Source organism: Corvus hawaiiensis, chromosome 9 (assembly GCF_020740725.1).
Source record: "Corvus hawaiiensis isolate bCorHaw1 chromosome 9, bCorHaw1.pri.cur, whole genome shotgun sequence".
NCBI classification, from domain to species: Eukaryota; Metazoa; Chordata; class Aves; order Passeriformes; family Corvidae; genus Corvus; species Corvus hawaiiensis.
Genome location: NC_063221.1, coordinates 357,604 through 378,386, shown reverse-complemented (window position 1 = coordinate 378,386; position 20,783 = coordinate 357,604). Strand labels below are relative to the sequence as shown.

At 58.3% G+C, this 20,783-nt stretch overlaps 2 protein-coding genes across 5 annotated transcripts in view; both read left to right on the top strand.

Moving 5' to 3' along the window:
* Positions 1-10,842, top strand: part of XPR1 (xenotropic and polytropic retrovirus receptor 1) — a 110,594-nt gene extending 99,752 nt beyond the window's left edge. The window contains exons 12-15 of the mRNA XM_048313198.1: positions 2,219-2,385; positions 2,657-2,796; positions 3,599-3,820; positions 5,388-10,842. Of these exons, the coding sequence (XP_048169155.1) occupies positions 2,219-2,385; positions 2,657-2,796; positions 3,599-3,820; positions 5,388-5,448 (590 nt within the window). The 3' untranslated portion in view covers positions 5,449-10,842. The remainder of the gene's footprint in view (positions 1-2,218; positions 2,386-2,656; positions 2,797-3,598; positions 3,821-5,387) is intronic.
* An 83-nt stretch (positions 10,843-10,925) lies between these two features.
* KIAA1614 (KIAA1614 ortholog) lies at positions 10,926-20,653 on the top strand. 4 transcript variants are annotated; one of them, XM_048313194.1, is made up of 10 exons: positions 10,926-11,560; positions 13,447-14,067; positions 14,647-14,710; positions 15,863-16,012; positions 16,620-17,863; positions 17,936-18,065; positions 18,719-18,923; positions 19,302-19,414; positions 19,557-19,741; positions 20,044-20,653. In XM_048313194.1, the coding sequence occupies exons 1-10, from the start codon at positions 11,029-11,031 to the stop codon at positions 20,235-20,237; spliced, it is 3,438 nt and encodes a 1,145-aa protein (XP_048169151.1). In that variant the 5' UTR covers positions 10,926-11,028; the 3' UTR covers positions 20,238-20,653. The 4 variants fall into 4 exon arrangements, with proteins under 4 accessions (XP_048169151.1, XP_048169150.1, XP_048169153.1 ...); XM_048313196.1 differs by lacking the exon at positions 10,926-11,560 and adding exons at positions 11,710-11,904; positions 12,700-12,723 and having other exon boundaries at positions 16,620-18,065; XM_048313193.1 differs by having other exon boundaries at positions 16,620-18,065.
* The last annotated feature ends 130 nt before the right edge of the window (positions 20,654-20,783 follow it).

Genomic DNA, 20,783 nt, shown 5'->3' with positions numbered 1-20,783 from the left:
TCTGCCTGCACCTGCAGGGCACAGCGGCTCAGGCCAGGGATGGTGCTGGCTGCCCTGCCTTCTCCATGGCTGCTCCATGAAGGTGTGGAGTAAGACTCAGTTTATTGGAATTCTGTCCTTAAGGGAAGAAAAAAAACAACCAAACCCAAAGCAGCGTGATGTAACTTTCAAGCTTAAGATGAGAGGAAGCACCGCAGCCTCACAGGGTGTTTTGGAGCATTTTAGGTGCTTTGAAAGCACATACAACCCATGAACTGCCTCTGAATTATCCTTTAGGATCTGGTAGTGGGAACTAAACATGGAGATCTAATGAGCTAAAAATAATGCTGGAAAGAGCAGGCTTAGTGTCTCATGAGTCACCGAATGTCAGCATCTGCCTTTTCTTCCTGAAATGATGTCGTGGAGGCTTTGGAGGAGCTGAGGGGGGGAATGAAACCTGGCAGTGCCACCCTCATTGCTAAGCTCCAAAATCCTCACCTGTGTCCCCTTCTGTGGGCAGCTGCACTGTTATAAATAGCCTGGCAGAGGCTGTTTGCAGCAGCAGCAGCAGCAGTGTGTGAGGTACCTGGGCACCCGAGCCCGTGTTCCGCAGGACATGTGCGCTGCTCCCGGGTGACGTCACGGCTCTGCAGGGACCAGGAACGTGATGCTGGACCTGTGTCTTGGCCAAGATGACGATGGGGGTGTGCTCAAAGGCTTCCAGCCTTGCCCCAAAGCAGACCTGGGAGCTGCAGCGGCGCCGTGCCCTTCTCCTCCACCGCCGGTGCAAAGCAGGCTTTGCTGCATCAGCGGCGTTCAGAGGTTTGCCTTGAGGGGGGTGTTCAGAGAGGGGAAGGAGCGTGTGGATTTGACCTATATCCTGCACATCATGCCCAGGAAGCCTGAAAGGCATAATGGGAGGAATGTACTCTCATTTTCACCTCCATTAATTTTATCGGATTGCTGCATTACGTTTAGACCATAATTGCTGGAAATAGAGAGGGAAGGAGAGGGCAAATTGCCCTGTTGCTCCCTGGCTGATCAGCTGCAGGGATTCTGTTGTTTTAAACCACTAATATGGGAAAGGTGCTGTCACGTAGTGTGGCGTTGGGTTTGGGCTGAAAACACTTTTTTGTACTGGAAATGTTATTTGCTTTGTTAGAGAGAATCGGTGAATGAGCAGTTGCTGAGGCTGCACAGAAAGGAGAGATTCTTGCCAGCAGCAGCCAGGTGCAAAATGTCTCAGCCTTCCAAAGCATCATAATGTGTTTTATTTGTATGAATTTTTTGAGCCAGCTTTTCAAAAGCAAACAGAATTACCAGATCTGTTTGGTTTTCCCCAGCCAGCTGATGTAGGGAATTGTAGCCGAATTGAGAGCAGTGTAACCTTTTCAGGGGGGAGTGGGAAACAACTTAGTTGGAAAAACATATCCCCGGGTGGGCAGATGGTGGGCCCACAGTCTTCTGTTTCCGAAGAGGAGCTCTGTGTGGGTGTTCAAAACTCCCTACAGAGCCTGCTTTAGGATCTGTACATATTAATGTACATATTAATGTACAAATGGCTGCCTTTTCCCTTGCCACCACGACCTCTGAAATGGCTGGTGGTGATTCCTGTACTGCCCATGCTCTTTAGGCTTTTAGCGCACTCATTCACAGTTGTTTATGTTAAGACAAACGAAAATATTTTCTTACCAAACCCTCCTGACTGAGCACTGCCTCACGGCTCTATCCTTTGTACGAGCCCGTGTCCTTTGCGAAAAGTGGCCCTCAGCTTCCACCTGCTGTTGGGAGCCAGAACGGCAGCTCTGCCATGAGCCCAGGAAAATAAAAATCACGGAATATCCTGAGTGAAAACCCACAAGGATCATCAAGTCCAGCTCCTGGCCCTGCACAGAACCATCCCCAAGAATCCCACCATGTGCCTCAGGGTGGTCCCCAAATGCTTCCTGAACTCTGTCAGGCTTGGGACTGTGACCACTGCCCCAGGAGCCTGTTCCAAATACTAGTGTAAATTTCAACCCCAAGTGCTAAAAGCTGAATGAGGTAAAAGTGGAGTTTAAATAACGATATAAAGCAGGTTCTGCTAAGGCTTTTGGTTTGGTTCATATTGGTATTAGTTGTATTTTCCCAGAACCTGGGTTATAGAAGTGATTTCTACTGCTCAAATCAGGCAGTTTGTAGCTGTTCTAAGAAGGGATGTGCTCTCAGTTCTACAGAAATGTGTTCTTCTCTTTTCCAGCTAAAAACCACAGTGACACCCAAGTGTTCTTCTACCTGTGGATTATCTTCTGTTTCATCAGCTCTTGCTATACCCTCATTTGGGACCTGAAGATGGACTGGGGTCTCTTTGACAAAAATGCTGGTGAAAATACCTTTCTCCGAGAAGGAATTGTCTACCCACAGAAAGTGCGTATGCAGCCTGCTCTTACCTTAGGAGAGGCTTGTAACGTTTGAACTAAACTTGCTGAGTTTAGAGCATGTTGCAGTTGACCACTGGAGCACTTGAATGTTACAGGCTGGGATTGTCCAGCAGTAGAGCTGATTTGTTTCCAAGAGATCATTTCTGTTCATTTTGCTTGAGATGGCGCAGCAGATTCTGTAGCTTCCTGAAGACCCAATGAGGTCTTTTCGGTGCAGAAGGTGTTTGTTGAGCTGTTTTGTCCTTGTTGTTCCTCAGGCATACTACTACTGTGCCATTGTAGAAGATGTCATCCTGCGTTTCGCGTGGACCATCCAGATCTCCCTCACTTCCATGCAGATCTTCCCCTACGCTGCGGACATCATTTCCACTGTGTTTGCCCCTCTCGAGGTGTTCCGGTAAGGCTGCTGGGCTGAGCAGCTCTTTTCTCTTCGGTTTATTTTCACATTTGCACTCTGTAACATCAGCACCAGGGGAAGCGCCTCGATCCCTGGACATGGAATATACTGGTTTTTATTCCAAGGAGACTGGGATTAACGGGAATATTTAATCCAAACAGGGTGCTGAGTGAAGAAAGGGGTAGGGGGCTCTGCCACAGTGTGGAGCTGAGTCCTTCACACAGCTTGCAGTTCCTTCTGAACTGTGATAATCTCGAAGGGTTAGTTTTTACCAAATTTCTCCTTGAAATTTCCCATTGAAACTTCACTTGATTCTCAAATTTCCAATTTTCAGACCTCCGCTTCTTTTCCAAATGCTAATTTGTATTCTGCGTCATTGATTTGGATCCTGCAAGGTTCCAGGGCTCTTTAAACACCTGTACTGCAGCTGGAAACCTGCCCCCACAGCTTCCTGGGAAGAACTTGAAGCTGACCCTCACTTGTGTAGGTGCTGGAGGTGGCCTTTGGCTTGTAATGCCTGGTGCCTCCATGCTGTCCCTATTAGGGCTGTCATCAGTAGGATAAGGAATAAGCCCGACAGCTTCTGTTGCTCTCCAGAGGAAATATGTTGCAGCAGGTGCTGCTGTTAGTCACTGGATGTTTCTCTGTGCTCCCAGCCCACTCCCAGAGGCACTCTGATCTGTGAGAATTCACCGGTACCCAGGTGCACGTCCCAGTGCTTTGCCAAACACGGGTCGTGCCTGTAAAAGGGGAACTCAGCCAGTAATTCTCCCTTTTCCCCTCCGTCCATCCATCCATCCAGGCGGTTTGTGTGGAACTTCTTCCGTCTGGAGAACGAGCACCTGAACAACTGCGGCGAGTTCCGTGCCGTGAGGGATATCTCGGTGGCGCCGCTCAACGCTGACGACCTGACGCTCCTGGACCAGATGATGGACCAGGAGGACGGCGTCCGGAACCGCCGCAAGAACAAGCAGTGGAAGCGCAGCCTGAGCGTGTCCCTGCGCAGGCCCCGCCTCGCCTCTCAGTACGTTCTGCTGCAGCACAGTCCTGCCCTGGGGCTGGTGTCAGTGCCTGGGGGGCACTCACGGGCTGGGAATCATGGGCTGGGAATCATGCACAGATCCCAGCCCAAACGGTCTGCAAAGGGAGGACAGGTCCAGTGAGCAAACAAGCGTGCCTCTCTCTGCCAGGGAATTTACCTGTCCTTTACACACACTGGGGTCCTGGTAAACCGTCAGAAAACGGAGCTGCCTTTTTACAAGGCTCCCCTCCCGCAGAAATAGTCTGCCAGGGGTTATAAATGCACACTGGAGGAGAGGTTCTCCTTGGCCAGACATTTTGGGGGCTTATGAAAAAGAGGGAGAGGGACTCTTTATACCTCATAGTGGCAGAAGGGGCATTGGTTTTAAACTGACAGAGGGCAGGGTTAGATTAGATATGAAGAAGAAATTGTTTCCTGTGTGGGTGGAGAGGCCCTGGCACAGGGTGCCCAGAGAAGCTGTGGCTGCCCCATCCCAGGAAGTTTCCAAGGCCAGGCTGGATGTGGCCCTGAGCAACCTTTCTATGATTCCGCATGATTCCAGTTGTTCCTTGGTTAAGGTTCATATGTAAGATCTCAGACTCCTTCCCCTCTCAAATCTAAACCCATACATTTTTTGATTCCCACCCATCATTCGTGCACCCCATACGTTTCCCCAGCCTGCCCCCCCGCCCCTGCACCTGTCTGCCGTGTGTTTCCCTGCAGTGCCTCTGTTGCTCCGAGCCTGACAGGGTGCTGCAGTGTCCTGGTGTCCCTCCTGCCCTGGCAGCGCAGCTGTGGAGCCCTGCCCTTTGGCCAGGGAACAAGCCCAGGCTCCTTGGGGATGCTGAGGCACTGTGGGTCAGGAGTGTTGTGGAATCCCTGTAGCACTGCGCGGGAGGGGTGGAAGGAGGAGGAGGAGGAGGGTGTGCTGTGGCCTCAGGGCTGTGCTTGGCTCTTGTCCCTGCTGGCTCAGAGTGCACGGATGGAACCAATACCATCAGCCTTTGTGTGGCCGCTGGAGACTGAAAATGTTCTGCAAAGGGAATGTGGGCCAAAGCCTGGCGGAATTCCCTCCAACCATGCCCGTTTACCCCTCGGACATGCAGTGAGGGGAGATGTGCCAGGCATATCCCTGAAGAACTTCCTGTTCCTTCCTGCAGCCCAGGGCGAGATGGAGCAGGAGCTCTCCTGGATCCTGTGAGGGTTTGTTGGAGTTCTGTGGGGAGGGCTGGGCGAGTGCCCCACGCCCAGCGGTGCTGTGTCCCCAGCCGTGTCACAGCCTGGCAGGTGACACTGGCCACGGCCACAGGGTGCCCAGCGTGGTGTGGAGTGGGCAGTGCCGTAGGAGGAGGATGCTGAGGGACAGCTGGGGCATCTTTACAAGGCTCTGCTATTCCCAGGGAGAGTGGGAGGGTGTGAAACAGTTCTAGGCAATTGTTTATTCCCCCTCTGCGTAAGAGACATTTTTTTCCCTTTTTTATTCCCCCAAGTGCACCGTGGGTTTGCTGTCTGCGTGTCATTCCAGGAATTCCTTCTCCCCAGTGAGTGTTCTGTGTTTTGTTTTTTCCAGGTCCAAGGCTTCTGACACCAAGGTATTGATAGAGGACCTAGCGAACGAAGCAAACACATGAGATGGCCGCGTTCTCTGACCCCGCATCCTTTGTTTTCTCGTTCTGTCTCCCTCTTCCCCAAGTAACCTGATCTCTGGTGCAGATCCAGCTGAAAACAGGAGAAAACACTGAACACGTTTTCCGAGCTCTTCTAGACCAGATCCTATGGACTCCAACAAGCTCACTGTGTTTCATTTCTTTTCTTCTGGGTTAATTTTAATGTTCTATTTTAAACAAACAAACAAACAAAATAAAATATTTTACTTTGTTTTGCCAATAAAGAGGACAGTTCAGGAAAGAAGGATTGTTTACAGTCTCAACAAGGACATACAAACCTTATCTGGATAACGAAGCATCATAGGGACTCCCTCATGGGACAGTGCCGAGAGCACACTTGGTTTCTGCTTGGCCCGGTTTTGACTGGTTGAAACCGGACTTTTTAAATCTGATTTTTGGTTGGTTTGGTTTTTTTTGGTTGGTTTTTGTTTTTTTCCTTCATATCCAGCGCTGAGGCACTGGCTGCACTTGCAGGGAAAGTGCACTTACAGCAGTATCTTCATTCATGAAGCTACTTTTTAATTTGATGTAACTTTTCTTATAATTTTTTGGAAATATGATGTATCTGTTGCATATAGTTTTCACTTTATTTATGAAACTTAACAACCATATGAGAGTGATTTTGAGTCCTGTGCAATGAAGGTTGTAATGGTAAAACAAAGTGGGGAATGTAGGTCTCCCATCTCCAGGGTTGTGGCGTGATGCCCTGCAAATACCCCTCTCGTGAGACAACTTGCACCTGTGTGTACCTTCTCTCTCTTTTATTTCTTTTCAATTTTATTTTAAACCAAAGTTTCTCTTTCTGATATTTTTTTAGTTGCTGCTACTGCTTCCGGGCATGTCTCTTGTGCTGGTTCAAAGCCAACTTCTCCATGTGTGAAAGTAGTGCAGATGATCCTAAGGAAAGGAGAGTTGGTTCCCACCAACAGCACAAAACGCTGGGCACACAAAGGCTTTGGAACATCATTCTCCAGATCAAAAAGTATTTTTCCAAGCCTTAGGTGTGTCATGGGGGCATCTCAGTCCGAGCAGGGAGCTTTTCAGGAGTTCTCCAGCAGCCCAGCAAAGTGGGACAAGGTGAGGAGGTGACAGTTCTTATGGGAGAGGGCTTCCTCAGGCTGGGCTTTGGGAGTGGTGGTGTGTTTCAGGGAGCATGGAAAGAACTGTGGTGTGCCCACCTGATGGGGAAGGTGGGATTAAAAACAGCTCTTCCTGTGGTGTCTGGTTCAGCAAAAAGCCTCTGTTGGGCACTATCCCAGTGATCTGTCCCTTGACTCATCTCATTGTCCCAGTTTGGGAAGTGGGATACTGGAGCAGGCTCGGGTAATGGGCAGCCCATTATGTGGGAAGTGAGATGTAAATTCCACAGGCTGGGCTCTCCTCCTCCTGGGGGGAAGCCATGGAGGCCTCAGAGTCCTGTTGTCCTTCCCTTGGAATGCCTTGTTCTCTGTGGGTCTGCAAGGGAAGGGTGAAACTCCTGAAGGAGGATCCTGGTCTGTCTGGTGGCTCACCTCTAGTTGGGGCGATGGAATTGCAGGAATCTCTGCTCAGTTGCTGTTTGGTGGTTGTTTTCCTTAATTAGCACAGTGTCTCCCACGGCCGGTATGTTGCATTTCCTCAGTTTGCCTGCTGTGCCTCTTGCCCAGAGGAACTGAAGAAGGAAACTTGGTTCTCTTCATTTAACTGGAAATAGATTAAAACTCCGTTGTGGTGCTGCTCCTCTCATCTGCGTCCGCACCGGGCTGCTCGGGCGGGAGCAGAGCCGGGGTCGTGCTGTCCATCTTCCCTGTGCTCCTGTCTTTACCTCCCTTAGGGCAGCTGTTCATGCTCAAAGCGGAGCATTCCTGCTCGCGTGGAAGTGGAGTCTGAGATGTAAAGCCCCTTAAAACACTTCAGGTTCCTAATTTGCATTGGTGCTGTGTCCAAACCCTGTGTAGGGATTTCCAGCGGTGGGGAATGAAGCCATCCCTGCCTGGGGAGGTGAGGGGAGGGCAGCTGCACTGGGATGGAGGCAATCCAAAATTGTTTGGGTTCATTAAAATCAAGTCATGCCACTGGGTGTTACTTAAGCAAGTGGGTTTTTTACACAAAGAATCTGAGCTTTACTGGTAATTCTTTCTTTCAGAGGGAAATTAAAAATACAGAGAGACATTGTGAGCAGTTTGGTCTAGTGGAGGGTGTCCCTGCCCTTGGCAGGGGCGTGGAACTATATGGTCCTTAAGGTCCCTTCCAACCCAAACCATTCCCTGTTCTGTGATTAGGAAGTGATGTCAGTCCCCTGGGAGCACTCTGCCTTCCTCAGCTGGGCTGGGGAGGGCAGGGCATGGCTGGGTGGCCTGCATCCATCTGTCCATCCTGCTGCTGCACCGTCCAACCCTCTGCTTCCCAACCTGGCGGGGAAGGTCAGGTTGCAAGTGATTAAATTCTTACTCTGCAGTTTATCCAAATCCTTAAGAGAAGCAAGAATTCAGTGTGTCCATCTGCTCTGCTCCCTGCTCTGCTCTTTTTCTTCCCTTTTTCTGCCTTTACTGGCAGAAGTAAGGAAAAAAAGGCAGGTGGAGTGCTACAAGGAGCAAGCATTATCTCCTAAAAAAAAACATTGTCCCTTTTGGCAGTGAAGATGCTGTCTCGGGGGAAAGCAGCCTGAATTCCCAGAAGTGTGGCTTTTAAAGGCTCCTAGCTCCCAGCCCTGCATCTGCCTGTTCCCTCCCTCCCAGAGATTTCTGAGAAATCAGGCACTGCAGATTCCTCCTGAGAGCGAGCACTAAAGCTGGGATGGCTCCACGTCTACGAGAACATCTGGCCAATAAAGGGAGACCTAATGAAGCAGAACAGATGGTGAGAGAAAATAGCCCTGCCGCTCCTTGGGAGCAGCAGGAGCGAGGGGAGCGGGGACATTCCCAGGGTGGCTTCATTTCCTGAGCTGGGCTTTGCTCATGGGTGCTTGAAAACACTCCTGCAGTGAGAGCAGCAGGGTGGCAGTCCAGAAGGACAGAGAGCAGAGTTAAAAGGAGCTGAGGGTCGGGTTTATCCATTGCTTCAGTTGTTGGGAGGCAGCTGGATGGGAAGTGGAAGCTGAGGAAGGTCTTTGAGCTCTGGCTTTCAGGTGCTGGGCTGTGCCTTGTGATTCGGTGGCAGTCAGAGGCTGAGTTGTGCAGCTCTGAGGATGGTGTGGAGCTGCTTTGGTCTGGTGGAACCCGTTAGGATGGTCCAGTCTGAGGAGAGGAGATGCTACACTGTGGCATTTGTGACTACTGGAGATTCCCTTTGAACTTGCTTCTCCATGCTGATTCCCCACTGCTTTCCATCCTGCCACTCTGGGGACTTTCAGGTTGCAGGGGGTGAGCTGTCGCAGCATCCAGAGTTTCTTTGCGGGCTGGGGTTCCCCGTGTGGCTCTGGGGTGGTGTCACCAGAAACACCAGGTCCCTGTGCTCGGGCAGGGCGCTGCCACGTGCCGGGGGTGTGTTCCTGAAGGGACAGCAGGGCAGGTTTGGGATCTTTGGACTCGGCAAGCAGGAGTGGGAGCTTCTCCAGTGAGAACTGATGCCATTCCACCACATTTTAAAAGAAATGCATTTGCAGCACTTCTGGCTGCAGCCTGTATGTATCCAAAAAGCTCCTACCTTTCTCATCCAGGTGCAGTCCCAAAGTCAGCTGGTGCTCATCCTACACCTTTCCCACCCCTGCTCCTGGCCCGCCTCATTCTCTCTGTGTCTTTGCTGTTTGTCTGAGTCCAATGAAAGGGGTTGACTGGCAGCCGCCTTCAGGATGAACATCTTGGAATGGGGGAGATCTCTGGTGGAAATCTCAGCAGAGTTGGATCCTGCTGCTCCTATTTCCCTAAAAACATTGGTGTTGCTTGTTCTTCCTCTGTGCCAGCGCTCAGCCACTGCCCCAGCGTGGCAGACAGGGGAGGGAAAGCATGTTCCTGGTTCAGGAGATAACAGTCCCTGGGGATTTCGCTTCCAATGAGCAGTGGAGACAGTGTGAAGCCTTTGAAGTTTGCCTGTGTTTTGAAGGGCCGAGTGGGTTTGGCTTTGTCCTGCATGCCTGCTGCCTGCTCTGCTCGCTGGGCTGCGGGGGCTGTGTCCCCAGCGCCAGGCCGTGCCCGGGGATGTGTCCTGGGGCTGGGGTGTGGCTTGGCGAGTTGGGGACACAAAAGCCACTTCGCTCACATGCTGCGTCCTGGCTCCATCCCGGCTCCATGTCCTCCCTCCTCTCCTCTGCCCTTCTGCTTTGCACTCGCAGGGGGAAGGTGATCTTCTGCCTTAAACGTTGTTCTTTTTTTAATTTACATTTTTATTCCAGAAGGCAATTGGATTGTTTTGTCTCCTTGGAAAAGAGGGGCTGGGGCTCCGGGGGGAGGAGTGGGAAATCCCTATGGTACCTCTGTTGCAGTCACGGCTGGGCTCAGTGGCTGTCACCTCATCAACCCTTGCCTCCTTTACATGACACCATCCCAAATTCCACGCCTTGGGGCGAGTGTCACCTGCCACCACCGTGGGGCTGAACTGGTGTGTCACCATCCCTGGGGGCTTCGGTCCCTGCTGCAACACCGCGGGCAAGGAGAGGACAGGGACACACCACGGGGAGCACCCCGACGCTGACACCCCAGCCCTGCTCCCGGTGGGAGCCGAGGGCTGCTCGGGCCCCGGCACAGCCGCGGCAAAGCGGGCAAGAGGCACCGACCCTGCCGGGGAAGGGGCCCTGCAGCCTGACAGTCCCTCAAGCTCTGTAAACCAAATTGCAAACTCTTCTCTCCAGAGGAGAAATTGGGCATCCCGGTAGAACTTGCGATGACCCCTCCATGCCGTAGGTCCTCCTGGCGAAGGATCGGCGCTTGGAAGGGGCCAGGGGTGGAAATGCCAAAGTTCCCCCCGGGTCCCGCTGCCGCCTTCCTCTCCCCCTCCCTGCTGTGTTGGTCTAAATGATCTTTCTATGAAGCCCTGTAGATGTCAAAAGTAATTATGGAGTGTGATTAGTCCTCTGTGGGTGCTTTCTTTCTTCCCCCCTCCTTTCTCTTTTGCTATCCCCTTCTCCACTCTTCTGTTTTGGCTCAGTGGAAAAGGTGAGGACAAAGAATTGCCGCTTGCTTGGACTCATGATGTATCTGTGACTGCGCTATTAGCTGTCTCCTCCTTCCTCCCCAAATGGATATAATTTTGAAGTGTGGAATTCCCTTCTTGATAAGTAGGTTTAAAAAAAAAAAAAAATACTGCACAGTGTGATACTGTTTCATAGTTTCTAGGTGGTTGTATAAAGCAAAGTTACTGTGATTGTGTTTTTTCAAAGGAAAAAGTGATTGGTTACGAAATCTGTCCTTTTTTCATTATTACAAGCTCTTTGTTTTCCAATTATCTGATGGCTCTTTTGTCCCTGGTCTGTGTGTGTGTCGTCCCAAGTCCCACCCCTGTGCTGCAGCCACCCAGGGAGCATTGGCCTCCGCTGCTCTTGCTCTCTTGGGAGCTGTGGGATGTCGCTGGTGGCTGGAGGTGGAGGACATCCATGTCCTGGGAGGAGGTGGAGGTGCTTGGAGGAGGGAGATGTCTGAGGAGGGGTTGGAGGTGGGCAGGAGGGGCTCACACCCAAAATGCCAGGGGCTGATGCTGGAGGAAACCTCCTGCCCAGCCTGTGCTGTACTGGCCAAAGGCTCGTGGTCCTTCTGGGAGCCTTTGGTGGCCTTTCTCCAGCTGATCTCCAGTCCGAGGTGTTGTCCTGCCAGCACAGTGGCTGACCAGCCCAGCCCCGGGTTGTTTGGGGTCTGTGCTTTCATTTTGCTCTTTAAATCTCTTCATCGTCTCTTGCAATCAATCTCCCTCCAGAAGAGAGCCCAGCGCCCTGAAATCACTCTAAGCCTGTTGCTGCTCACAGCAGCCGCTTCCCGGAGGTTTAATCCCAGCCACGGCTCCCTGCTGGCATTCCCTGGCTGCTGGCATTCCCTGGCTGGTGGCAGGAGCCCTCCTGCTGCCCTTGCTTTGGCACCTCACCCCAGCTCGATGGGGACATCTCCCAGGCACGTGTCACCTCCACAGCCCAGGCAAAGGAGCCAGGATCCCTTTGTGGAATGGGATGCAGGTAAGGACGGTTCTGGTGCCACAGAGGAGGTTGGACCCCAGTGCTGGGGGGAAGGAAGCCCTTGGGCTCGCGTTTGGCTGTGTTGGGTGCCCGGGGTGGCCAGGGACATTTTAAGAAGATAAAAGTGATTTCTTACTGCTCGTGCTGGCAGGGGCCGGTGCGGCCAGAGCCAGGAGGATTAAAACAATTTCATAATCCTGGTGATTTCCTTTTGATCGGGATTATGAAACCAATCACGAATATCAAAAGGCACAGCTTAAAGCGGCAGCCGGAGCAGGGCCGGGACGCCCCGGGCCCCCTCAGACCCCTCGTGCCCCCGGGGACCGCAGCCCTGGCACCGCCAGGTAAGCGCTGCCCACTCGGGCCCCTCGTCCTGCGTGGTGGGGCCTGGCGGGGCAGGATGGGGGGTTGTGGTGCGTGGGGAGCAGGCACGTGTCGCCGGCCGGGTTTAGGGGAGGGATGGGTATGGATGCACCGAGCTCGGCTCCCTCCGTCCTCCTGCCACGGCCCTGGCCTGCCGTGGGTCCAGGCAGGATTTGGCCTCCGGGAAAGCAGGAGAATTTAGCACAGCTGCAAACGTGTGATGCTCACAGGAGGGTGCTGAGAGCCGGCAGGTTTTGCTGTTGGAGAAATCCCCCCGGCCCCGAAGCACCGTCCCCATCCCGCCGGTGCGGGACGGCCCCCGCGGCAGCCGGGGAGGGGGCCCGGCTCCGCTCCGCCGCCGTCCCAGCCCGCAGCCCAGACAAAGGACATTCCTGAGAGCGGGCCAAGGCCCCCGGGATCCCTCCGTCCTGGGGTTCCCCTCCCGCGGAGTTCCCTGGGTGGCAGCGCGGGGTCTCCCCCGTGTCCCCATGTGGCGGTGGCCGCGGTGGCGTGGCCGTGCGGGGACCGGGCGGTCCGGGGCCGGCTTTGGCCGGGTGCCCCGGCGCGGGGTGCGCGAGGAGGAGGAGGAGGCGGAGGAGGCCGGGGCGGGAGGCAGGGCCAGCCACGGCCCCACAGCCCAGCCAAGCGGCTGAGCTCGGGCTCGGCTGGAGGGGCCGGGATTTGCTGGTTTGGCCGTTTTTTTTTTTTTTTTTTAATTTCTCTTTTTCCCTCCCCTGCTTCCTTCCCCTCTTCCGCTTTCTTCTCCTCCTTCCCAGCCCTCTCCCGATGCTGCTCCGGGGGTAAGGACAGCCCTCGCATCCCGCCCGTGGCCCCGTCCCACTCAGCCCCGGGCAGTGAGGGGAGCCGTGGGGCGACGGGGCCCGGGGGGTCACGGGGATGCTCCTGCAGCTCCGGCCACGGGGGAGGCTCCTCCAGGGGTACCGGCGGGGACAGAATGCTCCCGGCGGGGTGCAGGAGGGCAGCGGCACTCGGGTGCCTCCGGGACCACGAGGCTGGCGCAGGACGAGTGCCACGTGTGACCCCGGGGGCCGGGGCGGAGCAGGGGCTGGCGTCTGTCTGGTGGCACCCTCGGCGAGTTGTCGCCGGGAGGGATTTCTGTTCTGCGGAGGTTTGGGGCCCTGGTTTAGCTCAGAAAGTGCCAGCTCCCTGCGGGTCTTCTTTCTGAGTGCCCCAGGGCACCTGGAACGGGGTGGGCGGGCACCCGCGCTCTTGCCCAGCCCCTGGCCACCCGCTTTGGGGAACCACCGACCCCCCACTGCTGCCCCATTCCCCCCGCTCCCGCACGGCTGCCCCACTCCTCCTGCTGGCACAGTGTCGGTGCTCTGGGTGGCCTCGTGCTGTGTCACCTCCCTGTCCCCTTCCTCCCCAGGCACACGCCGGTGGCACTGCGAGCATTTGTCCCCCAGGGCAGGCGGGGTGATGCCCTTTGGGGAGGCACCAGGGTGGGTGCTGGGCAGGCCGCGGGCAGTGCAGGGGTCATGCCCTGGGTTTTGTCCCTGCAGGACTCATGGAGGGGAGCCCTCCCGCTGAGGCGCGGCGCCTGCCGCGGCCCCCCAAGCAGCACATCCAGAGCGGCGGCCAGAGCCCTGCCTCGCTGGAGCGCCCCGAGGCCGCCCGCGGCCCCCATGCCGTCCTGGAGGGCAAGGTGAAGGCGCTGAAGGAGAAGCGGGGCGGGCGGCCGGGGACCCCCGCAGCTGCCCCCGAGCGCCCCTCGCCCAAGAAGCCGCGGCCCCGGCGGGGGAAGCCGGGGGCGGAGGCGGCGGCGGTGGAGCCGCGGGCTCAGCTCCGGACCTACCTGACGGACGGGCTCCTGGATGGAGGGGAGCCCGGCAGCCCCCCGGCGCCCCGCACCGGCACCCCGGGGCTCTGGCGGGTGCCGGCACCCAGGGGAGATGCGCCGGGAGGCCCCGAGCTCCCCCCGGACAAGGGCAGCAGGTCCTGGCGCTCTGCCTCCCTCCATGAGAGACCCTCCCCGGGTGAAGAGGCACGAGCTCCGCTGCGGGACCGGGGGCGTCCCTCGGCGTCCCCTCCCTCGGCGGAGAGCTGGGAGAGGCTCTCGCTGGCCGAACGGGTGGAGAGGAACCGGCGGCTGCTGCAGGAGGTGCTGGGCCTTGCCGCACCCGGTGTGTATTTTGGGAAGGTGGTGGCTCTTTCAGGACAGCTGGGGGAACTGGGAGGGAAAACCTTTGGGATGACGGGAGTCCTCAGGGCCATCCTCCAGCCTCCGACGCTGCTGGTGCAGCTCCCTGCTGCCTCACACCCCAAGGCTTCATGCCCTATCCCCTTAACCGGGATGTAGGAGATGCCCACGAGATGCTCTGGATGATAGCAGGCAGTCCCTTCTGGTGTCCTGGTGAGGAATTTCACTGCTAGAAGCAAGAGCAGGAGACTCAGTTTCTGGGACACACCAGGTCTGTGGGTGTCCCTGTCCCTTTGCAAGCTGCTGCCAGAGAAGAGAATTAATTTCTCCTTTGATAGCATCTGCCCCAAGGACCCCGTGGCCCCATTCCCACAGTCCCACACCTACAGCCAGGTGCTGTTGCCCCACGTTCCACTCCTTTGGGATCTCCCAGAGCCAAACATGTGGGAGAGCCCTGCAGAGGGTGTTGGGATGGGATATATGGGGGGTGCTGCCAAGAGGGGAGGCCAGGACGGGGCCTGCCATCCAACCAGGCTAATGCTTTCCCTGTCCTGCGTTTCAGAGATGCCAGTGAGCGATGGGGACTGGGACTCGGGGGTTTCACTGCAGGACGCGGAGGGCTGCAGGTAAGTCAGCCTCAGTGTGGCAGAAATGGACATTTCCCTCTTTCCTGCTCCCCAGTCTTGTATTTTAAATGCACTCTGTGAAGCAGCTCTAGGGAAGGGCTGTGGGGCAGCTGGTGAGGGAGCGTGGCTGGGCTCCGGCGATGCTTTGCTGTGAGAAGGGACAGGAGCTGGGTGTCCACGTGGTGTCTAGGCACAGGGGGTCCCTGCAAGGATGCCAGGGCAGGAAGGGAGCTGGGGAAGAGGATGGGACAGAAATTTGCTCCAGGTGCTTAAGAGGATCAAGGCGGCAGGTGTGTGTAATCTCGTTGGACTAATGAAAAACCTTAGAGGTATGGACTAAAACTAAGGAGGTGGGATGGGCCGGTGAGAGGCTGGGGCCTGCATGGGGTAAAACAGCGAGTGGGGAAAGGTCCCCCTCCAGTATTGTGGTCACTGGCTCTGCTCTGCTCTGCTCTGGCAGCTGGATCAGTGATGGGGGGTGCAAGGCAGAGAGAGCTGGGGATGCTGCACCTCCTCTGAGCCGGGCAGCCAAAGCCTGGGGGAAGCCTGGGCGCCCCATGGTGCTGCTGGGAGGGCAGTATGTGCCCACCATCCTGCACTGAAGAGGTTAAGGCCAGGCTTCCCGAAGAGACTGCCTGAGCTGATTATTTTAATCAGGAGGATTAGGGCCATAGCCAAGCTGGAAGGCAGTGCTGCAGCAGGGAGAGCTGACAGGTCCCCCGCCCTGCAGTCAGAGTGGGCTGGGGGTGCGGGGGAAGACCCCCTGCAAGGAAGGGAAGGCAAGACAATCAGGGCAGGGGGTCATCCCAAACCTACCTGCCTCCCCACCGCTGCGGGATTCACACCGCTGAGGATGGGAAGTAGTGCCTGCCTCAGTTTCCCTGTCCACCTCCGGGATGCCCGTGGCACAAAGCACTGCCTCGGCTGAGCCTGCGCCCGAGCTGTGTGGGTGCTGAGCCTGCCCCTAAAGTCTCACCTGGCGCCGGGGGTGAGGGGTGCCCGCCCGGCCGTCCCCCGGCGCGGCCGCCAGCCCGCCCATGAATGGCGGCTGAGCCCCGTTTTCCCTGGGCAGAGCAGCCTCGTCGTCACTGTTAAACCACGTCTAATCCCTGTTATTTTTTCCTAATCCCCCTCCCCGCTGCGGGGCTGCAGGGCCTTTGTGGCCGGGCAGGAGCTCGAGCTGAGCCCGCGGCACGAGCAGGCCAAGCAGCTGCTGCAGCGCGCCCGCATGAAGGCTCGGACGAACCCCCTGCGCGCCAGCCACGACATCCTCCTCCTCCCCGCCGCCGCCCCGCGCCCCAGGTCAGTGCCGCCTTCCTGCCCCCGCGGTGTTCCCAGGGCTGCAGCCGGGTTTGGGACGCATCCGGAGCGCGCACATGTGTGCAGGCACGCGTGTGGAGCCGGGACCGACCCCTCTGCGTGCGCGGTGCAGCCGCGGACCCTGGGTGCAGGGGCACCCCCCGCCCGACCTCTTTGCGGCACAATGTTTGGGAGGTGTTTAGTTAATTGTGTTTTATGGAAGTATTAAGGGTGGGAGGATGGCGTTTCGCAGCTGATGGGGAATGTTTTCCTGGGGGAACTCGCTGCTGGCGGCTGCACCACAGCGGCATCTCGCCATGTGTGCCGGGTCATGTGCGATGTGGTGTTCCTGGAATGATTAACCACACACCTCGGGGCAGGGAAGGGGCGATGGAGGTCGAGCCGTGGTAGCAGGGAGGTGCCGCAGCCTCTCCGGATTCCAGCGTCGGGCTGGAGGGAAGCAGGGCTGTACGCAGACAGGGAGCACCGGGCGGACTTTCCTCCTTGCCCCATCTTTTGCACTGGGTTTTCCCTCTCCCGCCCTGCTTTCCCAGGGTTGCCGGGCAGTCCCTGCAGCTCGCCTGCGTCCGTCTGTCTGTCCCCATGGCAGGGAGCCCAGCGGGAGGCCGAGCGTCGCCCCGCGGGACGGCGGGAGCCTGAGCGACTCGTCCAGCGGGGAGTCGAGCTGCGGGCGGCCGCAGCGGCCGCGGGGACCGTCCCCGTCCCGCGTCCGCTTCGAGGACGAGTCGGCCCGGGACGCCGAGGTGCGGTACCTGGAGCGGCTGCAGCTGCGGCACCGGCGGGCGCTGGGCTCGGCGCTCCCCTCGCCGGAGCCGGCCGGCAACAGGCAGCCGGAGGACGGGGCTGGCCAGCCCAAAGCCCGCAGTGGCGACCTCGTGGTCGGGGGCAAGTGCAGCACCTGCGGCTCCTTCCTCGGTGCTGCCGCCGGCCGGGGCACGGACACGCAAGCTGCCCCCGACGTGGCCGGAAGTAGCCCTGCGGCACAAAGAAGCGTCCCAGGAGATGGCAGGGGGCCGAGCGCTGCCCAGACAGAGCCTAAAATCAGGCCTCTGGGTCCCGGAGGGTCCCCGCTGTGGATCCTGCCCTCCCGGCAGCGCATCCACACCGAGAAGATCAAGGAGACCTACATCGGGGACATCACCTACATTGACGAAGTGGACTCGGCCCTGGAGAGCACCGACACCTCCGACGGCTGCCGGACGGACAGCGAGGAGGCCAGACCCCGCAGCCCCCACCTGCAGGGGCACCGGGACCCCGGGACTCGCGGCCACAGAACTCCCCGTGCTGTCCCGCAGCCAGAGGCAAGGGCTAGGAAGGGGATGTGTGTGGCCAGCAGTGGCCCCAATAACGAGGACTCGGGTGGTGCCACGAAGCAAACGGGGGCCATTTGCCCCCCACCACCGGGAAGAACCAGCAGCCGGGAAGATGGGGAACCCCATCGGCATCTCGGGGGCAGCAAGGGAGTGGGAGACACTGCTCGTCCCCCGCAGCAGCCCAGTGAGCCCCCGGAGCCTTCCCCGCAGCTGAGGACCAGCACCCCCATTCCAGGCACCCACGTCCCTGCTCCCCCTCCTACCAAGAAGGCCTGCTCCCAGGTGCCTTGCAGGAAAGCGCTGCTCTCCAGCAGCAGCCGCCAGGCGTCGAGCCAAGGCGCCCGGGGCCCGGAGCCGGAGGCAGGCAGCGCCGCCCCACCCCAGCCCGGGGGCACGGCGGGGCCGGGCGAGCGGCGGGGTCCCTGCAGCCCCAGGTGGCTCCCGGGGAGCCCCCTCCGTGCCTTGTCCACCAACAACTGCAACAACACCCACGGGCAGGACGCCCCGGGGATGGCCAGAGGTGAGGCCCACGCGTGGCGTGCTGGGGGGGTCCCAGTGAAGCAGGCGCGTGACTGTCCCGCTGTGGTTCCAGGAGCACTGCCACACCCCGCTGCCAGCCCCGTCACCCCCGTGCCCCCGGAGGCTGCTCGTCCCGCCGGGGAAGCTGCCGGGACGCCGGGAGCGCAGCAGCAGCCGCACCCGGCCGGGAGCGCGGCGCACGGGTGAGTGAGCACGAGGGGCCGCGGCATCCCAAACCGTGGAGCCCTGAGCATCCCTCCTGGGCACTGCAGGATGCTCCTGGGTTGAGCTCCCTGGCTCCAAAAACCTCCCAGAAACCACAAAATGGGTTACAATGCGCCCGTATGTTGCTGTGGGTTTGGGGGAGCTGCGTTTCCCCGCATCTGGTTCTGCCAGGGGTGTTGCAGCAAATGTGACAGAGGTGTTCTGCTGGTGTCGGGTTCTCCCCTTTGGGGGAAAATCAGCTGTCCTGGGGCTTTCCAAGTGCGATCCTGCCGGCCCTGTGCCTGGCACTGCGTGTCTCAGCCCGGCAGGAGAGTTGTGAGGTAGTGCTGGGTCCTTTGAGCCCATTCCCAGGATGTGATCCCTTGGGGCAAAGCAGGGGAGTTTTGAGAGGTGTTACACCCCTGAAATAATGGGGCAAACGGGGAGAGAGCCCTTGGGGTCGCTTTGGGTAGTGACAAACTTGTGTGTGCTGGGTCCCTGCTGCGGGGAGGCGGCTGCCCCTGATCTCACCGTGCTGCAGCTCTCAGGGCTGCCAAGGCGAGGGCAGGATGCACCCGCAGCTCAGCGGCAGCTGCCGGTCCCGCTGCTGCCCCAGACGCGTGGTGAGTGACCACCATCCCTCTCCACCCAGGGAGCCGGGGCGGCCAGTGAGCCGTAAGGGCAGCGGCGCTTCAGCGTCAGGGCTGAAAAAGCTCCTGTGCAGCCTGAGCCAGAGCACCAAGCAGCGCCTGGGCCGCTTCCGCTGCTACAGCATGGAGCAGCTCCCGGCCCCCGGCGGCTCCCCGCTGGGCGGTCCTGGTGTCAAGAAGTCCCCGTCCCTGCAGTCCCTGCAGCTGGTGAGCTCAGACATTGCCCCATGCGGGGGGTACCCACAGGGAGATGGGGGTGGCACTAGAGAAGGGATGCTGGGCTGGGATGAAGTATTCCTGAATATGGATTTATGGCTCGGGCGGTCCTGGAGGGGCATGGGGGCATGTGCCACCCTAAACCTGCTGGGTTTGAAAAGCCCAGAGCCAAGTGGGAAGTGGAAGGGGGAAGGAGGGAGAGAGGGGGGTAGTGGAAGAGTAGACATGCTTGTTCTTCCTCAGCAGTGAGTTGGGGAGTTCTTCAGAGGGGTGGGATGCCCAAATTTCCTCCTCTCCCTTGGCACATCAGTGGGTGAAGCACTGCGGTGCTGCAGTTTGTCCCCATCTCAGCCAGGTGCTTTTCCCCAGGTGTCACCCTTCTGCCAGCCCCAAAAAGCCGCCTCTATCCAGAGCCTGCACTCCCAACTGGGCAAGGCACCCCGTGCCAGCGCCTACCTCCTGCCCCAGACCACGGCTGACAGGTAGGATGGGGCCCAGCACGTTCCTGCTGTGCCCGGGAAGGCTGTTTTGGGGTGTTGTGGTTGCTTGGTGTAGCCAGGGGCTGCATCACCTGGTCTCCAGCAGCTTCCCATCCCCACTCACCCATGTTCCCTCTCCCTACAGGAAGGGGGGCTCAGGGCCGCAGCGCTCACTGAGTGTGGAGGACATCGGGGCGCCCGTCCAGCTGCGCGCAGTGGGGCGTGTGGTCGAGGTCTTCCCTGATGGCACCAGCCAGCTGGAGCTGCAGCGACCCCCCCATGGCGCCTTTGGGTTCTCCGTCACCTCTGGGCACGGCCGGCCCGACACAGGTACTGTGGGATCATCCCAAAGCTTTGGTGCAGCACAGTCCCTCCACAGTGGCTCTTGTCCCACCCCAGGAGCGAGCTTGGGCATGGGTGGGTGGGGTTGCTCCATGGCTGCTGAGCCCCAGAGGTGATGGCAGGTGGGGGGATGCTGTCACACGTGGCTTTGGCCACAGTCCTGCGTGTCCATCAGCACCTGGCTTGAGACACGCAGCCCATGCTCAAGGCTGTTTCTCACAGGTTTCTGTGCAGTCCCTGGGCACCCCAGGGGCAGGAAGGGCCCTCAGCCGTCCCTGTTCCCTCCGCAGGTGTCTATGTGCAGGAGATGGCGGATGCCGGCACAGCCAAGCTCTATGCGGGGCTCCTGGGCGTGGGGGATGAGATCCTGCAGGTCAACGGCGCGGCCGTCTCAGGGCTGGGGCTGGCCCGCATCCGCGAGCTGCTGCTCCAGGCCGACACCCTGTCCCTCCGCGTGCTCCGGCACCGCCCGGCGCCACGGTAGCCCTGGCACGGCTCCTGCAGAGCCTGGCGGGAGGAGGATGTCCCAGGATGCTGCAGAATAGCACGGCATGGACCAACCAAGCTGCCTCGCAGTGCCAGGACCTGCCCGGATCCACTGCAGTGGGGACAGGTGGCTTTCCTTGGCCCCCTGGGAGAGAGTGTGGGACCAAGGACCCTCCAGAGTCTCCAGGAGCTGCCCAAGTGTGGGGGACAGGGGACAGCCTGGCCCCGACAGAGCTGGGTGGGTCTGTCCCGCTGGGCACTGGGGTGACCAGCACGGGGACACCCCATCTCCCTGACTCCAGGAGACAGAAGGCTCCCTGCCAGCACTGCCACCCTGTGCTGGAGGGCTGCTGGGGTTATTTTAAATTATTTCAAACTAAAACCCAAAAATACATCTCTGCAATAACAAAACAGTGCCCTTGGCTTGTGGCATGGAGGGGCTGGGGTGGTGCTTGCTGGCGTGGGGCCTTTGCTACGTGTTTTCCCATGCCCCTGCTGCTCCACCAGCCACCTCCTGACCGTGTTGTGGTGCTGGCGGGGCCCT